At 43.2% G+C, this 16,548-nt stretch overlaps 1 protein-coding gene and 1 long non-coding RNA gene across 2 annotated transcripts in view; one reads left to right on the top strand and one right to left on the bottom strand.

The window, feature by feature from the left end:
* The first annotated feature begins 199 nt into the window (after positions 1-199).
* LOC135242017 (uncharacterized) overlaps positions 200-16,548 on the top strand; it is a 43,636-nt gene continuing 27,287 nt past the window's right edge. Inside the window, exons 1-2 of the long non-coding RNA XR_010326199.1 lie at positions 200-339; positions 1,427-1,562. This is a non-coding gene — a long non-coding RNA (uncharacterized LOC135242017). The remainder of the gene's footprint in view (positions 340-1,426; positions 1,563-16,548) is intronic.
* The window catches only part of LOC135242016 (ethanolamine kinase 1-like), a 52,875-nt gene continuing 51,669 nt past the window's right edge, over positions 15,343-16,548 (bottom strand). The window contains exon 8 of the mRNA XM_064312881.1: positions 15,343-15,493. Coding sequence (XP_064168951.1) covers positions 15,421-15,493 — 73 coding nt within the window. The 3' untranslated portion in view covers positions 15,343-15,420. The remainder of the gene's footprint in view (positions 15,494-16,548) is intronic.

Here is a 16,548-nt window from a genome sequence, read left to right as displayed (position 1 = left end):
GCTAATTTATGCGATTGGTCTGGATTTATATACGAAAATATATAATGCGAACTGCCAATAATACGGAGCAGGGGATATTAGTATTTATTTAATAGTATCGTGGCAATTGGTTTAAAAAAAAGTGTTGAACCTTGAAATCAATTTCTCCGCAGCTCCCTTTTCCACGTGACCAATTAGTTAAGTTCCTCGTGCAGCAGCTGACGTCAACTTTAATTTGTCCGTTTGAGACGCGTCATATATACGGTCCGTTTTCATGATTAATTGTTTGTACGTCTGCTCGAGTGTACTTTTCAGTATTGCAAACATAATAATAAAACCACAACTGTATGTATTTTCCAGGTAAATATACTAATAGACTACGTAGTGTTTTTGTTTTTACCTTGAATGTAAATTAGTGTGTGTGTCCGCTGTTGGTACGCGTTTTGAATTGTAGCTAGTCTACCTTAGCTAATGACGACGAATATTCTCTTTGTACAACAGCGGCAGTGGTGTAAACTGCATAGAGACTGACAAAATAAATATAACTGGAAGATTCATATTTGCAACACCTTAAAAGTAAGCCGTTGCCTTGAAGTTTTAATAATGAGAAACGAACTACCCTTAAAGGAAACTCAGTGTAGATTTTAGGCTATCACTAAACTGGGTTTGCACTAAAGAAACTTTAAATTAGAGACAGATTAGCCCCACTCCAACGCATTCTCCTATTTTTAAAGGTAATTGAACTACCGCAGCAAATCGTTAGTCGACGTTACCAATTCAGATAGCGAGCAATTGTAACCTACATTAGCTAGGGGAAAAGAGAAATTATACTCTTAATAGGCTATGAATGAAACCCATTTACCACGGGTGGATAAACAGTATGAAGCTAATGCTTTCGCTGCTTCAGAGTCTGACTTTCAGGTAGTAGAGAAGCAGGTGAAAAGTAAATATGTAGTTCCCCAAACCCGTTTCTTTCTTATACGAGCTGATCTTCTGTGTTCAGTTTCTTTCATTTTGATGACTCCTGTTAATCGTGGAGAAAAAGAGACGAGATGTTAGTTTCCAAACAGCCGTATCCACGGCGCCTTAATGCAGTCGTTGTAAGACTAATATAGCCTATTTAAAAATGACACACACACACGCATATATAAGGCAGTGCTACTATGAATTAAGTATTAAATTCCTTTAAATTTAATGGAGTTCCTTTAGATTTAATGGGTTGAAGCATCGTAACGTTGTGAAATTATCTGTATCCTAGCCTCCATTGCTTCAGCGACTTTTGCACCTTCAGACTCACCTGTGACTACCTAGAAAGTGTATCGTCTGGTACATGGCCAACCTCGCCGTCTTGACTTTATGGCCGTTGTACTAGCGTTATTATATTGTTCCGTTTTAACGGAAATAAAACTTTAATTTTAAATGTATTTTTCTCTCACTGTGTGTTCAGCTCGGTGAACGTGATTGAAGGCACTGCGGGAGATGTAGTCCTTTGGCCTGCGCCCACCCGCCGCACATCCCCGAGACTGTCCGTCTTGGAATCGCCGCTTCGGCTGAGCAGCGCAGAGACACGGCGCGTGCAAGAGGTAAGTACTCAGGGGCCTACGCCCACTGAGTCTTCTCTCCGCCGGGCGGCCATCGTGGCCAGGACATGTGGTACTGTAAAGCCTTGTTGGAAATAAATCGCTGTATGCTGCAAGCGTTTATTCATCTGTCGGACTCCTGCCAACGGTCTCCTCTCTGCTGGCCCAGGTTGCCGCTGTCGTTCACTCACAAAGAGCTGAGATCCCCTGGTTTAATACTGTTTAAATATCGCGCAGATGAGTGGCGCTATTCCAGTGTTCCAGTTCGCTATTCGTACAGTTAAGAACTGAGGGGTTTTTTGGTCTGTGATTGTTCTAAGTGTGCTCTAAACCACCGCACCATAAACCGAAATTAAACGACCGACTCAAGCCAAGGACAATTATATGAAAAAAACGGAGTTCCAGCAGTGTGTGTGGGCGCGCGCACGAAATAAAATGCTGCATTGGGACAGCTGCTTTTAAACAGCCTCTAACCAGTTTAACATCAGAGCAGAGAATAATAGAATATATAGGCTGATACACTTTTTATCCCCAGAGGGAAAAACTACCTTGTCACCAACAGCACGCGTAAAATACACAAACCAAGCAGTTAATACAGATATAAAATATAAATAACATGTATATATATTCATATAAATATTCTGGGTATGTTGACAGTCACCCCGTTGAACAGTTGTGTTTATGGATGGATTTTGAATTTGCCGGAATGACGGGATGCTGCCTGCCTGTCCTCTCCTGCTGTGTGCTGCCGCGCGTGCAGTATGACAAATGATCAAGAATAAAAGAAGTGCGTAAAGGGACTGCGGAGGCCTGTTGGAAAGCCATCTTAACGTGAGTTTTGTTCTTTCCATCAATCATTTGTATTCCCCTGCGTGCTGCACGCGGTGAGCTCGCGCGCTCGTTCCTTTGGAGAGCACGTGAAAAAGCTGCACTTAAACTTAAACAGTGCGAATAACGGGCGCCCGTGTTAGCTCCTCCAGCTTGGCGTCCTCGCGCCGGGTGGAAAATTAGACACATGCTGCTGCACCGTAAATCTTATCTCATAAAAAACACGTTTTCAACGTACAAAAATGCCAAGTTACTAAAAAGTATTGATATCAAAATGACGTCAAGTTACGATACTACAAACAATATAGGCTATCTTGCCTCACCGAAATGACATAAGATGTATCTCAAAGCAATGCTACCCAATATTTCCTCAGTTCTTTCAAGTCACTTGGCCCTGTGTATAAGCATGCACTACATGAACAGGCCAAATATATGTGTGGATGGCTCTCTCACAGTCAAGATTGATTGAATAGGTGTGTGTATGTTCAATTTGTATTGGTATGTAGGCCTATGTATTTCGCTGCCCAGGCTTTCTGTTGCGTGAATGATAGTATGTTTCTTGGTACAAGTGTGTTCGTGAATGTGAATGTAAGATGCTGCCCGGGAAATGTCCCCATGCGGATAAAGAAGTTCTATATGTATGTATGTACAATATGTGTTTTACATGCAGTATTTATTGTACGTAGCAAATATACAATAACTTGCACATGTACTCAAATTCAGTTCAGAAGCAAGTATAAACGTGTTTTCTGGAGAAATGTGCTTCCTGTCGTTGCTCAGCAGCAGTTCTGTACATTAATGAATTTATACATTAATTTCAATGTACAATGTTCAATGTGTTCCATGAGGAAATTCGAAATATTTGTCTCTTTGATCTGACAGAAAGTTTGCATGACATTGTGAAATGGTAAGACACATATATTTGGCCTGTTCATGTAGTGCATGCTTATACACAGGGCCAAGTGACTTGAAAGAACTGAGGAAATATTGGGTAGCATTGCTTTGAGATACATCTTATGTCATTTCGGTGAGGCAAGATAGCCTATATTGTTTGTAGTATCGTAACTTGACGTCATTTTGATATCAATACTTTTTAGTAACTTGGCATTTTTGTACGTTGAAAACGTGTTTTTTATGAGATATCAGTTCTTTTTGCAAAGCGTTTTATTACGAGAGTGAGAAATGCGACCCTGCAAGAAACGGTTGTGGATTATGGCTATCGTTGTGTGAATCTGTACAGTCTGATGAGCGTGTACCGTTCAACAGTTTCGGTTTGCTATATATGTAAAACAGTGGCTGTGAGAAAGGATGCAGTGGCGTAAGCGTAAACGCATCAGGAACGCAGATGGAATATGGTATGTACTCACGGATTTGACGTCCATCCAACGAGCCTTGACTGACAAAGTAATCAACACGCCCGTAGAATTCTAACTCCCTAGGTCGCAACTTGGGTAGCCTTCTGTCCTGCTCCGTTGTGTGTTATTTCGTGGAGATGCACTATTAGTGTTTGTAAGGTTTATCCTTCTGTCCTGCTCCATTGTCTGTTATTTCGTGGAGATGCACTTTTAGTGTTTGTAAGGTTTGTAAGGCATTTTGATAGGCTAATCTGCAGGTAGGAATCCTCTTCGCCGTTTTGCTAAACTAGAACCGGAAAACATGATAGTGGAGAATAGGAGCAGACGCATATGTCCCAGCAGGCTTTGCATATGAGAGAATAACAACAGTGTGAGAGAAATTCAAATGAAATTACGAAATTCCGTAGTTGAAACAATATGTTTTTAGCAGAATGGCATGTAGGTGAAGGTTGACATGATCACGGAGTATAGTGCGAAGTAAATGGAGTGACCATGAGCGAGCATATATTCCTTATCAAATTGTATATATAACAGTCGGTATTGAACGTTGGTTGTTGAAGTGGAGGGTCAAATAACATTGCACACATTATTTCCTGTAATGCAATCTATTGCACGAATGTGTTTTTCTCATGTTCAGTGCTAGTAGTTATACTTATGAGTGAATCATAATTTTAAATGTAATGTTTTAATGCGGAGTTGCAGAACGTACATACGTAGTAATTGTGTGTAGCCTATGTGGCTAGATAGAGAACAGGGCAAGGTAACATGAATGTAGAAACGTGGCGTTTGCTGATATTAAGGTTTTGTACGGTAGCCAAGTGAAGAAATATAGTTAGTAGAAATGGCACAGTGGTGAACCGGTGTAACTTTTAAATAAAAGGAATACATTTGCGTCATGAAATGCATATGGGTGGCCGTGAGTGAGTGAGGTTTACCAGTCTGTGACTTCGTTAGCTAATGCCATAGCTATGCAATGCGTGAAATATCATTAGCGAACCTGCCGGTGGTTTTAAAGAAGAACACAAGCCAGTAAGCACAGAAGAGCTTCCGTTGAATCCATATTGCTAAGCCATTGTAGCCGGTCAATAACTGAACGTACAGATGGTAAGTCATAATGCATATATCTTAGCAATATTGAACCCGGTTAATAACTGAACGGTGAACGGCGGGTAGATATGGTGCAAAAGCAATAATTAAGAAGTAGTAGACAATTATTAGTGAGGGTCGAAGCAAGTTAAAGAAACGTGTTCCAAGCTGGGCTTGAACATACGACCCAGTGTTCCCAAGCCTGTAACCTTACCCACTAGGCCACGGATGGATTAGCTGTACAAACTGCGGAGTTGCAGAATGTAAATAAGTAGTAATTGTTTGTAGCGTATGTGGCTAGATAGAGAACAGAGCGAGGTAACAGGAATGTAGAAATAGAAACGTGGCGTTTGCTGATATGAAAGTTTTGTACGGTAGCCAAGTGAAGAAATATAGTTAATAGAAATGGCACAGTGGTGAATTGGTGTAACTTTTTAATGAAAGGAATACATTTGCCGTAACTTCGTTAGCTAATGCCATAGCTATGCAATGCGTGAAATATCATTAGCAAACCTGCCGGTGGTTTTAAAGAACACAGGCCAGTAAGCACAGAAGAGCTCCCGTTGAATCCATATGTGGCTTACCAATATTGTAGCCGGTTAATAACTGAACGGTGAACGGCGGGTAAATATGGTGCAAAAGCAATAATTGATAAGTAGGGTAGTAGACAATTATTAGTGAGGGTTGAAGCAGGTTAAAGAAACGTGTTCCAAGCTGGGCTTGAACCTACAACCCCATGTTCCCAAGACTGTAACCTTACCCACTAGGCCACAGGCGGACTAGCTGTTAGAACGGGAAATGTTTCAGAATAGAAATGTATGGGTATTTTGCGTGTGTATGCGCGTTTTTGATTGGGTTGTGTAGGGCAGATTTGGCCGGTGTCAGTGAAATGTCCAATGGGGAGACATGTTGTTAGTGGGATAGGCGGCAGGAAAAATAAGAATGAGAAGAAGAAGAAGAAGAAAGAGAAGAAGAAGAAGAAGAAGAAGGAGAAAACGCAAAATCCCCTTAGTTTGGGGCTTTATTGTGTGGACATGTGAAGTTGTTTATGAATTCTGTCTGTTGAAATGGAGTCAGAATGTACAGAATTTAATGTTTTTAAGGGCTGAGTGTCTGTGGCTGTTGTGGTTATTTCTGTGGGGAACCCTGAAAAGTGCCAAACTCTCGGTGCTGTATAGGTATGGGGGCATGCCCCCGCCAAGGCGTAACTTGGCGGGATGGCATACCTGCCATCCCAATTATAATTCACAAGGCTAGCATCACCGAGAGGAACGCTGTGTGTGTGTGTGTATGTGTGTGTGCGTATCTGCGTGCGCCTGCCTGCATGCGCGCACGCGTGCAGTGTGCCAGTGCCATATTAATCACATGAAATAAATTATAGTAATTTACACTTCTGTCTCCGCCTCCTCTTTATGGTTTAACATGTTTTACTGTCTGTGCCGTGCGAAATGTGGGTGGGAGACTGCGTAAGGTCGGAGAGTGATGAAGCACAAATTGAGTGGACTGTTTCGGTCGAGCTGTCACAGTGGGAGTGCAGCGATGTGGCGTTTTAAGCTAAAGTGATTAATACTGGTTAGCTGTGCTGTGCGCCAGCGACCGAAGCTGCTATTGCACGACCCCGATGACTAGACATATCGGAGGAGTCCCGCGGAGCAGTATTTTTCTGTTCTGGATATCTGCCTGTGTTTGAGACCTTCCAGAATACGTTCAGCGCGTGCGGCCCACCGTCGTCATCTTCAGCCGTGTTGCCATTTGAGTTCCTCATCAGATGGGAGCCGTAGCTTTATTGTTTAGCGTTGTGCTGTAGAAGGGGGGTTCCTTTAGAGGACTGGCCTGTGTGGCAGTATAAAATAGCATTTCCATCGTCTGACTATTTTCCACTTATTTATAACCCAGAGGCCTCTGTTCTAAAAAGAATGTTCACATCGGAATAGCTGCTGAAGTGCTCTGATGCAACAGCCTGCTTCAGGGACAGCTATCGCTAAAAACATAGCATCATACAGTATATATATACTTATGAGAAAAAGGCATCGTACATTGAGCAACACGTTTTGTTTTTTTGTTTTTTGAAGCTGAAGTTGGGGAAATGTATTTCTTTAGTTTCAAAATTTAGGGAGTGAGTGTATTGCGGTTCATCTGAATAATGTGTTGGTAATGTTCACGGATGTAATACTGATCCAAATGCTTAAATGATTGAAGTTGTTGGTATGTTTTTAAATCTCCATTTTTCTTAAGCTTTATCATGAATTGTGCAGCAGTGTGTGAAATATTTATGACTGTATATCTTCTCAGAGTCTGTGCACATCGGGGCTGTTTGTGTGATTTCTGAGTTATGCACGAAGGCCTATATTTGTTGATATTCCAGAAGCCTGATTCCAAACACAACAGCCCAGTGACCTCACTGGACGTCCGGTGAGCCCTGCGTGCTCACCTTTATCCCCAAATCGTGCATGTGCTCTGTTACCCCTGAGTGTGCGGAGTTACCTTTGTGTGTGCTCCGTTACCCCCTCAGTCTCATGTCACACTGTCACCCCTGAGTCCTGTGTATACAATGTTACCCCAGAGTCCCGCGTCTCCGAGCCCTGTGTGTGCAGCGTGTCCTCTGAGCCCGGCGTGGGGATCTCGCGCTCGTGCACACACACACACCGTACGAGGCTGGCAGGAGCCCAGAGCGATTTTGTGCTCCGCGGAGGTGAAGGACTGGAGGAATGTGGCCACTCTCACAGATGGTTTTAAATGGATTAGCGTGGAATATGAGCTTCCAGGAGGCCTGTCTCTGTGCCAGCTCCCTCAGCCCACACGCGCTCACGCCTTCCCAAAGTCCTGCAAGGTTAAACTCAACTTTATTATACACAGGCACCGGCTGATTTACTCCTGCCCCTCCCCCCATCGCACCCCTCCAACACCACCCCTCCCACGTGTGTGTGTGTGTGTTCCTGAGCGTGGTGGATACTGACTTCCTGTGTTTGGACGGATACCTCTGTCATTCCCACTGTTTTATTAAAGCTCAGACATTCCAACGTTTCACTTTCAATTTTGTTTTCCAAACCCATGACTTATCCCCCCCCACCCTGCCCCCCTGGGTCGTGTCCTGTTGTAAAACGTGGCCTCTGTCATGAGCTGTTAGGCTGTTATTTTCACACTATTTTTTAAGATTGAGCGGGTCAGAGCCCCTGGGCTTCGGGGGTTGGGGGGTTGGGGGGTTGGGGGGGTGGGGCCATCATCTCTTCCTCCTTGATCTCCAGCCTTTTAAAAAACGGTGATTGTGGAGCTCTGACAGATTTGGTCCACACTGAAAATGGCAGCCATGATGTTTTGGCCTGTGTTTAACTTTCCCCTCATCTCTTCTGTGGCCTGGAATGGGTGCCCGTCCTGAAGCGGTCACTCAGAGAGAGGGAAGCAGGGAAAAGAAAATGAGGGAGAGAGTTGGGAGGGGAGAGGGAAGAAGGGAAGAGGAGGATGAAGGAAGAAGGGAAGAGGAGGAAGGAGAGTTGGAAGGAGTGAAGGAAGAAGGGAAGAGGGGAAGGAGGAGAGAATGAACGAGAAGAGGAAAGAGGGAAGGAGAGAGGAGAAAAGATCAGGAGCGGAGACATGCATGATGTGGAGCGTAGCCCAGAGGAGAAGGAGGCCTCAAAATGCCCAGGGTGGAGTTACCGTGGGAACGCAATGGGACAGACCCAAATGGTGTTCTGGGTTGAACTTGTCACTTGTTTGCGCTTAGTTGTGAAGAATGCCTGGAAGACCTGTTTTTTTTTTGTCAGCCAGCTGGGATGCTTTGGTAGATTTTTTTCAACGGAAGGATGTTTTTAAAAAAAATAATAACTAAAATACATCCTGTGACTGCGGCCATGAGCTCCCATCCTAAAATTGGGCTCCAAAAAACCATGGCGTGAGGGGTAACAATGGAATGCAGTGAATGAGTTTGGCTGTGGGGGGGTTAAAAGGGGGGGGGGCAGGTTGTAGCAGGGGGATGTATGCAGTAAACTGGCTCTGTTCAGGAGAACGCCCTTCGTTTTATGTTCTTTTTTAAGTGAGTGGAAGGAAATTTGATGTAATGCAACCTTCCCAGGATTCCAAACGTACATAAAACAGTAAATTGCTCTCGCGGAGAAGTAATGTGTGGAAATGGGGAGGAGGAGGAGGAGGAGGAGGGAGGGGGGCAGCAGCGGGAGTGGGTGAGAGTGTGGAGCTGGGGAGACGGGGACGGGGGTGGGGGTGTGGGGGAGAGAGTGACATCACTGGGATGGGGGTGGGTGGTGGTGGGTAGGGGGTGTGAAACTTTAGGGGGGTGGCTGCTGATCAGACACAGGCTTGCCGGTTGCCTTTCATACATTAGCCCCCTACAGGCTGCTGTTGGTACAGCAGCTTTTGGCACAGAGCCCTGGTTATTTATTCTGAAGAGGTTGTGCGTTTGCGTACGTGTATGCATGCGTGCGTGTGCGCGTCCTGTCTGCCTCGCTCTCCTGTTAGTATAACGGGTGAGGAGCTGGTCTTGCAACCTAAAGGTCACAGGTTCGTTTCCCGGGTAAGACACCACTGTCATTGTACCCTTGAGCAAGGTCCTTAACCTGCATTGCTTCAGTATACATCCAGCTGTGCAAATGGATACCGTGTAAATGCTGTGTAAAAAGTTGTGTAAGTCACTCTGGATAAGAGCGTCTGCTGAACGCCTGTGATGCGATGTAAGAGTTTAAGCTGAGCCAATCAGAAGCAGCGCTGAATGCCCCGTGCAGGCCCGGGGGTTATGACGTTCTGATAGGCCGCTGGCAGTGTGACACGCCGGCTCCTGTTCAGTGCTCTGGGTCGCTGGATCACTTTCGCAGCGTAAACATCTCGTTTACACAGAACCCCTTCTGCCCCACGCTGACATTTATTGCTCGGGTTTTTGATGCGGACGGCAAAATAAACTTTTGAAAGTGAATCTCAGCGGGGCGTAAATTCAGAGAGTGATTTTTTTAAAATGTATCGATTCAGCGCCGCTGCACTGCCTGCATTTTTCTGCGTAAAAGTTAATGGATGTTTTAAAAAATTTCACCTCTTTGGCTTTTTGAAGATTTTTAAAATCCCCCACCACCCCTCTTTTTTTCTTCTTTCCAATTTGGAATGCCCAGCCACACTCATGCTGCGTCTTACCACGCGGTCTCGTATCCTGTTCCCTTGTGCAGTTCTCTTCCGTTGTCTCTCTCCTTTCCCTGTGTCAGTTCTCTGGTCCGTCAGTCTGTCTTCTCTCTCTTGCTTCTCTCTCTCTGTCCTGGCTCTCTTTCGTTCCTGCATCTTCTCGTCCGGTGCTCCTCTGGTCTTGTGCATCTCTGTCCTGTTGCATTCTCTCTGTCCTGTCTTCTCTTGTGCAGTTCTCTCTCTGTGTTCCCCTGTGTGCAGTTCTCTCTCTGTTCCCCCGTGTGCAGTTCTCTCTGTTCCCCTGTGTGCAGTTCTCTCTGTTCCCCTGTGTGCAGTTCTCTCTCTGTGTTCCCCTGTGTGCAGTTCTCTCTCTGTGTTCCCTTGTGTGCAGTTCTCTCTCTGTGTTCCCTTGTGTGCAGTTCTCTCTGTTCCCCTGTGTGCAGTTCTTTCTGTTCCCCTGTGTGCATTTCTCTCTCGTTCCCCTGTGTGCAGTTTTCTCTCTGTTCCCTGTGTGCAGTTTCTCCCCCTGTGTGCAGTTCTCTCTCTCTGTTCCCCTGTGTGCAGTTCTCTCTGTTCCCCTGTGTGCAGTTCTCTCTCTCTGTTCCCCTGTGTGCAGTTCTCTCTCTCTGTTCCCCTGTGTGCAGTTCTCTCTCTCTGTTCCCCTGTGTGCAGTTCTCTCTCTCTGTTCCCCTGTGTGCAGTTCTCTCTCTCTGTTCCCCTGTGTGCAGTTCTCTCTCTCTCTCTCTCTCTGTTCCCCTGTGTGCAGTTTCTCTCTCTCCTTTGCAGTCTCTCTCTGTTTCCCCTGTGTGCAGTTCTCTCTCTCTGCTCCCCTGTGTGCAGTTCTCTCTCTGCTCCCTGTGTGCAGTTCTCTCTCTCTGCTCTCCTGAGTGCAGTTCTCTCTCTCTCTCTGTTCTCCTATGTGCAGTTCTCTCTCTCTCTCTCCTTGTCAGTTCTCTCTCTGCTCTCTTCAGTTCCTGTCTCCTATGTGCAGTTCTCTCTCTCTGCTCTCTGTGCAGTTCTCTCTCCCTGTCTCCTATGTGCAGTTCTCTCTCTCTCTCTCTATGTGCAGTCTCTCTCTCTCTGCTCTCCTATGTGTAGTTCTCTCTCTCTCTGCTCTCCTATGTGCAGTTCTCTCTCTCTGTTCTCCTATGTGCAGTTCTCTCTCTCTCTCTACTCTCCTATGTGCAGTTCTCTCTCTCTCTCTCTGTTCTCCTACATGCAGTTCTCTCTCTCCCTGCTCTCCTGTGTGTTTGAGTGGGCAGCACATGACGTCTGGACTCCTCTGCACGCAGCGCGATGCTCCCCGCAGCTGCTCCCCTTAAACATGAAACAGTGCCCTGTGCTGTAGGTGAGGAAAGCTCTGAGATCCCGCACACGTGTCCAATTATCGGGCTGCTGCCAAACACGCTGCCCGCACCTGTTGCGGCGCGGATCAGAACATCTGTTCTGCGGCGCTGTGCGCGCGCTCTCTGGAAACCAGACTTTAAATGCCGAAATCCTAGATTTCGACAGAAGACCGCATCCCAAGGCTTCGCCTCTGCTTCTCCAGTCTTCATATTTCATATGGCCTACCTTCTTTTTTTCTTTTCTTTTTTTTTTCACCACAATACAGAAAATAATTTTCCATTCAAAGTGCGCGTCCCCTCGTCAAGTTTTTTTGAAATTGGATAATCACTGCTTTGTGAAAGAAAAAATGCGATACTGTCAAATATATGTAATCTCTTCTTGGCGCAGAGTGGAGGAACAATGCATGGTAAATGAAGCCGTGTGGATCAGAAACAGTCTGTTTTGTGCAGACACGGAGAGGAAAGGCCATTGTGTTTAAGGGGAATAAGGGGGTGTACTGCTCATTGTGTTTTAGGGGAATAAGGGGGTATACTGCTCATTGTGTTTTAGGGGAATAAGGGGGTATACTGCTCATTGTGTTTTCGGGGAATAAGGGGGTATACTGCTCATTGTGTTTACAGGGAATAAGGGGGTATACTGCTCATTGTGTTTTAGGGGAATAAGGGGGTATACTGTCGAGGTATGTTGCTGTGTTAGGGAATAGGGGTTACTGCTCATTGTGTTTTAGGGGAATAAGGGGGTGTATTGCTTATTGTGTTTACAGGGAATAAGGGGGTGTACTGCTCATTGTGTTAAAGGGGGATAGAGGGGTGTACTGCTCATGTGTGCAGTGTTAGCAGGCTCATCGTTCCCATTCAGGCCTACACTTTTTTGGCTATCGCTGCCTTTTCCCCACTAACCTTCTCCTTCACACCCCAGTTAAAAAGTTTGACACGCTGACAAGCTGATGTTAATTAGACGCACTTTAAAATCCTTTGTTCGCTTACTTCCGTTGCACACATCCAGAAACTGGTGGCTTTTTAAAAATCATTTGCTCCTCTTGGGTGATCTGCCTTTGAAACCAAGCTTGACTGTCCAGGCACAATTTTATTATGTATTTCACTAATAATACTTAAAACTTTTTCTTTATTTTTTTTTTACCAGCACATTTGGCTCATGTTCAGGAGAATTGTAAATCATTGTTACACAGACAGACACTGTCAAACATGAAGTCTGCTCTTTGTGACCTGAAAGAAAATGCTATGGCTGATTGTAGCAGTGTCATGTATCCGTTAATTAATACATTAGTGCAGCTTTATTAACATTAATATTATTAACATGCTTCTCTGTTGCTTTATTAAAAGCCTTTGTTGCAACCAGAGGGCTGTTCAGTCCCAGTATTCTATTAGAGGAAAGAACAAATACTTGTATTGTGTAACGAATTAGTGACGATTGGAAAGATCAAAACATAATTTATTAGTACTTACGAACTTGACACCGAGGTAAATCTTAGGGGATTTTACGTGGAGGACTCCAGAATATATTCTACCATTGTTTTGTGTTTAAAAAAAAAAAAAAGAAAAAAGTTTTACACAGTCCAAACTGGACCAAAATCTATCCTTTATTTTCTCTGAAGTTTTGCTGTCTCCACTGAAGCTATTACTTGGATCAGTCTTTAGAGCTGTTGCCTTTCTCCGCAAATCAGCTACTCTGCGGTATGTTAATGGGGGAGAATATTAGGATTCTCTTGATGGCCGTACAGTAAATAAAAGCTGTTTCATGTCATGAATGCTTCTGGCAATTTTTTGTACAGGGTGGGAAGGAACAGCCTTCATTTTGTAAGATAAGCCTCTGGTCTGTACTCCTTTCTGAAAAAGATTTGTACAGAATGTCTGTACTTACATCACTCTTTTTAAATTCAATTTGAAATGATTATAAGAGATTTGCATTGAAATCCAGAGAAGAAAGGTTAATGAAAAATCCCATTTTCTACTTAATTCTAAAGGCCTTGGTCTCTTTTTTTTATGTTCTGTCTTTTAATTAAATGTCATGTATTCAACAAATGATGTACCATAGAAAACGGTCAGATTGTTTGCCTTGAAGGCATAGTTGCGGCCTTGATCAGTGTAATTGTGCGGCACTGTAGTTCCAAAAGTTGTTAAGAACTGCATTGTTGTCGCAAATGTGTTCCCTCTGACATGACCTGTCATACAAAAACTGGCCCCGACACCAATCGCAATTGTACAATAGTTTAGCCTTGTCTCTCCTGTTCATTATACCAAGTACAAAACATCTGAAGGCAGTTAAATTACCCTCCACCCTGGGGTGTCACTGCCTTTCATTCTTTCGTCCAAAAAAAAAGAAGTAATATTACAATTTAAAAATGCCCCTTTAATGCAATGTTAAAAGTGTTTATTCTCTTTCCGCTCGGAAGCAGCGAAGTGCGAACATTATTAAAGTTAATGTCAGCGCTGCTATCGAGTACTGGACTGCCGATTGGTGCAAGTCACAATTTGAGGGGGTAATTCTTTCTCTGTAATATCAGTTTAAAAACAAAAGTTTTATCTATATAAATACAAACATACAGCAATCCACATACTAAGCTGGTGATTAGTCAAAGTTATTGGGTTTTTGGAAGTCTCCTTAGGCACTGATTATCTCTTTGTAACCTTGAGTTATAAAGAGAGACTGCAGGAACCCAGGATTGCTGCCTTTTGTAAAGAGGGAGTCAATTAGAATAAAAATAGTTCCGAGAAGTTCATATTTTAAAAATCTGGTCAGTAAATTAACTTCTCATATATAGTCATAGTTCTAGATCTAGGTCATACTAGATCTAGAGAGTTTATATATTACTATTGACAGCATGGTAAGATGATCTATAAAATATTAACAATAATGAATAGAATCTTCCTTGTCAGCAAAAACAGACCCAGAAACATTTCCTCTGTATAATAAATGTTGGAGAAGCCTTTTGGACTGTTCCTTGGCTCATGTTCTTAAACCTTAAACCTTAACTGTATCATAGCTTGGCCTGGATTTCTAATTGAAGTTTTAAGATGTGGGCCGAAGGGTTTGAATGTTTAAAAAAAGGGAAGGGTGACATCGTAATGGAAGCTTGCTGGTTTTTCTCGTCTCGGTAAAAGCGCTTTTCATTTTAGAAACGGACCTCGTGGCCACCCCGCAGTCTCAGTGCAGCAGTCACCACAGCTTCTGTTAATGTGAAATAATCACAATCGCGTCCCAAAGTGAAGTGTGGCCCGGTTGTGCCGAGAAGAGGAGCAAAGGTGATGTTTAAAGAACTGAAACCCGTTCAGATGTAAATCTCAAGTCTCCTTTTGGCCTCCTTAAACTTGTAATCAAATTTTTACTTTAAGACATTGATGTTGGTAAACCTGTCATTGCAATTCTGCTGCAAAGTTTTCAGGCTTCATTTCCAGTGTGTGTAGAGGGTGTAGTGTTTGAATTTAATGACTGCTGCTATTATTATTATTATTATTATTATTATTATTATTATTATGTGCCATTCATGCAGCAACAGATGAACTGTCTAGAGGGCCTTAACCTGATCTGCTCATTCATTTTGGAGTTTGTTTATGTAATTTTTCAGAGCTGATTCTAATTAATAAAAATAAATTGTAGCCAGTAAGATTTTAAGAATGACTTTTTTTCTAAAAAATATATTAGCTTTGATAATTAGCATTTGGCCCCTTTAGGCTTTGTGATCCCTCTTTATTCCTGTAGCTTTAAACTGGCCTAAAATAAGGAAAGATTTCAAGGATGCAGATTTAGGAAGTGTGCCAAATCAAGTTTTATCTTGATTTTTTTTTGTCCCAAGCCTATTTTTAGTCATGTAGAAATACAGAAACTCACTGCTCCACAATTGTCCAGGCTATTATATTTTCAGTGTTTCTTGTATGTAAGGGAATGGGAATTGTATTTAACATTTACCATCTGTTTAATAGTGATTTAATAAATATGCTTAATCTCAGGTTATAAAAATCCTTCTGATACCTGCCATTTTGTATTAGTGTGAATTAATGTTACTGTGTCGCTTAGTAATGATGATAGGATGTATGTAATGTCTTTATTGAGCACCTGAATAGTGGTATGACAAGGTAACACAGGGCATGGTGTCATTCCTTTTTTGATTAATCAAGAAGTTTCATAGCAAAGTACTCGTCTTTCTTCTTAAAATAATAGTTGAATCTTGCCCGGGCGTACCTGAAATTCAAACAAAGGGAAAGTCATGAATAAAAAAACGTATCATTGTGTTGCTGTTTAATTTTCAGTAGTATAGTGTAGGTTTTATTTAAAATTTACGCTTGATATTGCGCTAAACCTTGTATTTCCATCAGTACTGGTGAACATTTTAACGGTTTAGATGCCGCTACAGTTCGAAAGCGTCTGCTGATCCGTGAGAGTATATTGAAGCAAGCGTGTTACCAACCAAAACACACAGTTGCACAAAATTATTTTTGTTCTCATGAAAAAGGTTTTTAAAATGACAAGCAACCGACAGGAATTTGGCCGTTGTCTAAAAGGTGTTAAAGGATTTTAAGACAGCCTGCTTGTGAGCACGTTCTCTGTGCTCTTTCTGTGTTTACGCCATTTACAGCTTAGCGTCTCGTGGGTAGGGTGAAACCGTTCCGTAGTGAAGCAACCATGGAAAATGTTTCAAAGCGCTGTACAGTGTGTAAGAGAGAGAACCTCTCCGTCTCACGGAAAGGTTATCAAAAGCCAAGCAGTGCAGGCGGCGGGGGGAAAAAAAAGGTTCCTAGGAGTTCATTTGGAAATGTATTCAAAAAATCTATGCCTTAAAAAACACCCCCCCCCCCCCCCTCCTCCTCCCACCGCACTCCACCCCCCTCAATCCCCTCACTATGAAGTATGAAGATTAGAAGTAGAGTCACAGATTTATCTGAATTATCTGTCGCCCGGTGTCAGTGATCATTGGTGTGCCACAGGCCTGTCGCGTCACGTCAAAAGAGACGAGACCTAAATGAGCGGGACACGTCCTTTCAACCCCCGCTGAAGTAGCTGTGAACTCCGCCGCCGCGCTTTGATTAAAAAAAAAAAAAAGATTAAAAAAAAAAAAATTTAAAAAAAAAAAAAAAAAAACGTACTCATTTACATAGACGTGGCATGTTGCCATGACGCTTGCATTCAGGGGCTGAACATTATTCATTTAATAACCATTATTACAAACTCCTTTCAGTAATGCCACATGAAAGTGGTTCCTTTCAGATACAAAAAGGAAGTGATTATGGGGGGAGAGA

This window comes from Anguilla rostrata, chromosome 16 (assembly GCF_018555375.3).
Source record: "Anguilla rostrata isolate EN2019 chromosome 16, ASM1855537v3, whole genome shotgun sequence".
NCBI lineage: Eukaryota > Metazoa > Chordata > Actinopteri > Anguilliformes > Anguillidae > Anguilla > Anguilla rostrata.
This window is presented reverse-complemented; position numbering and strand designations above follow the sequence as displayed.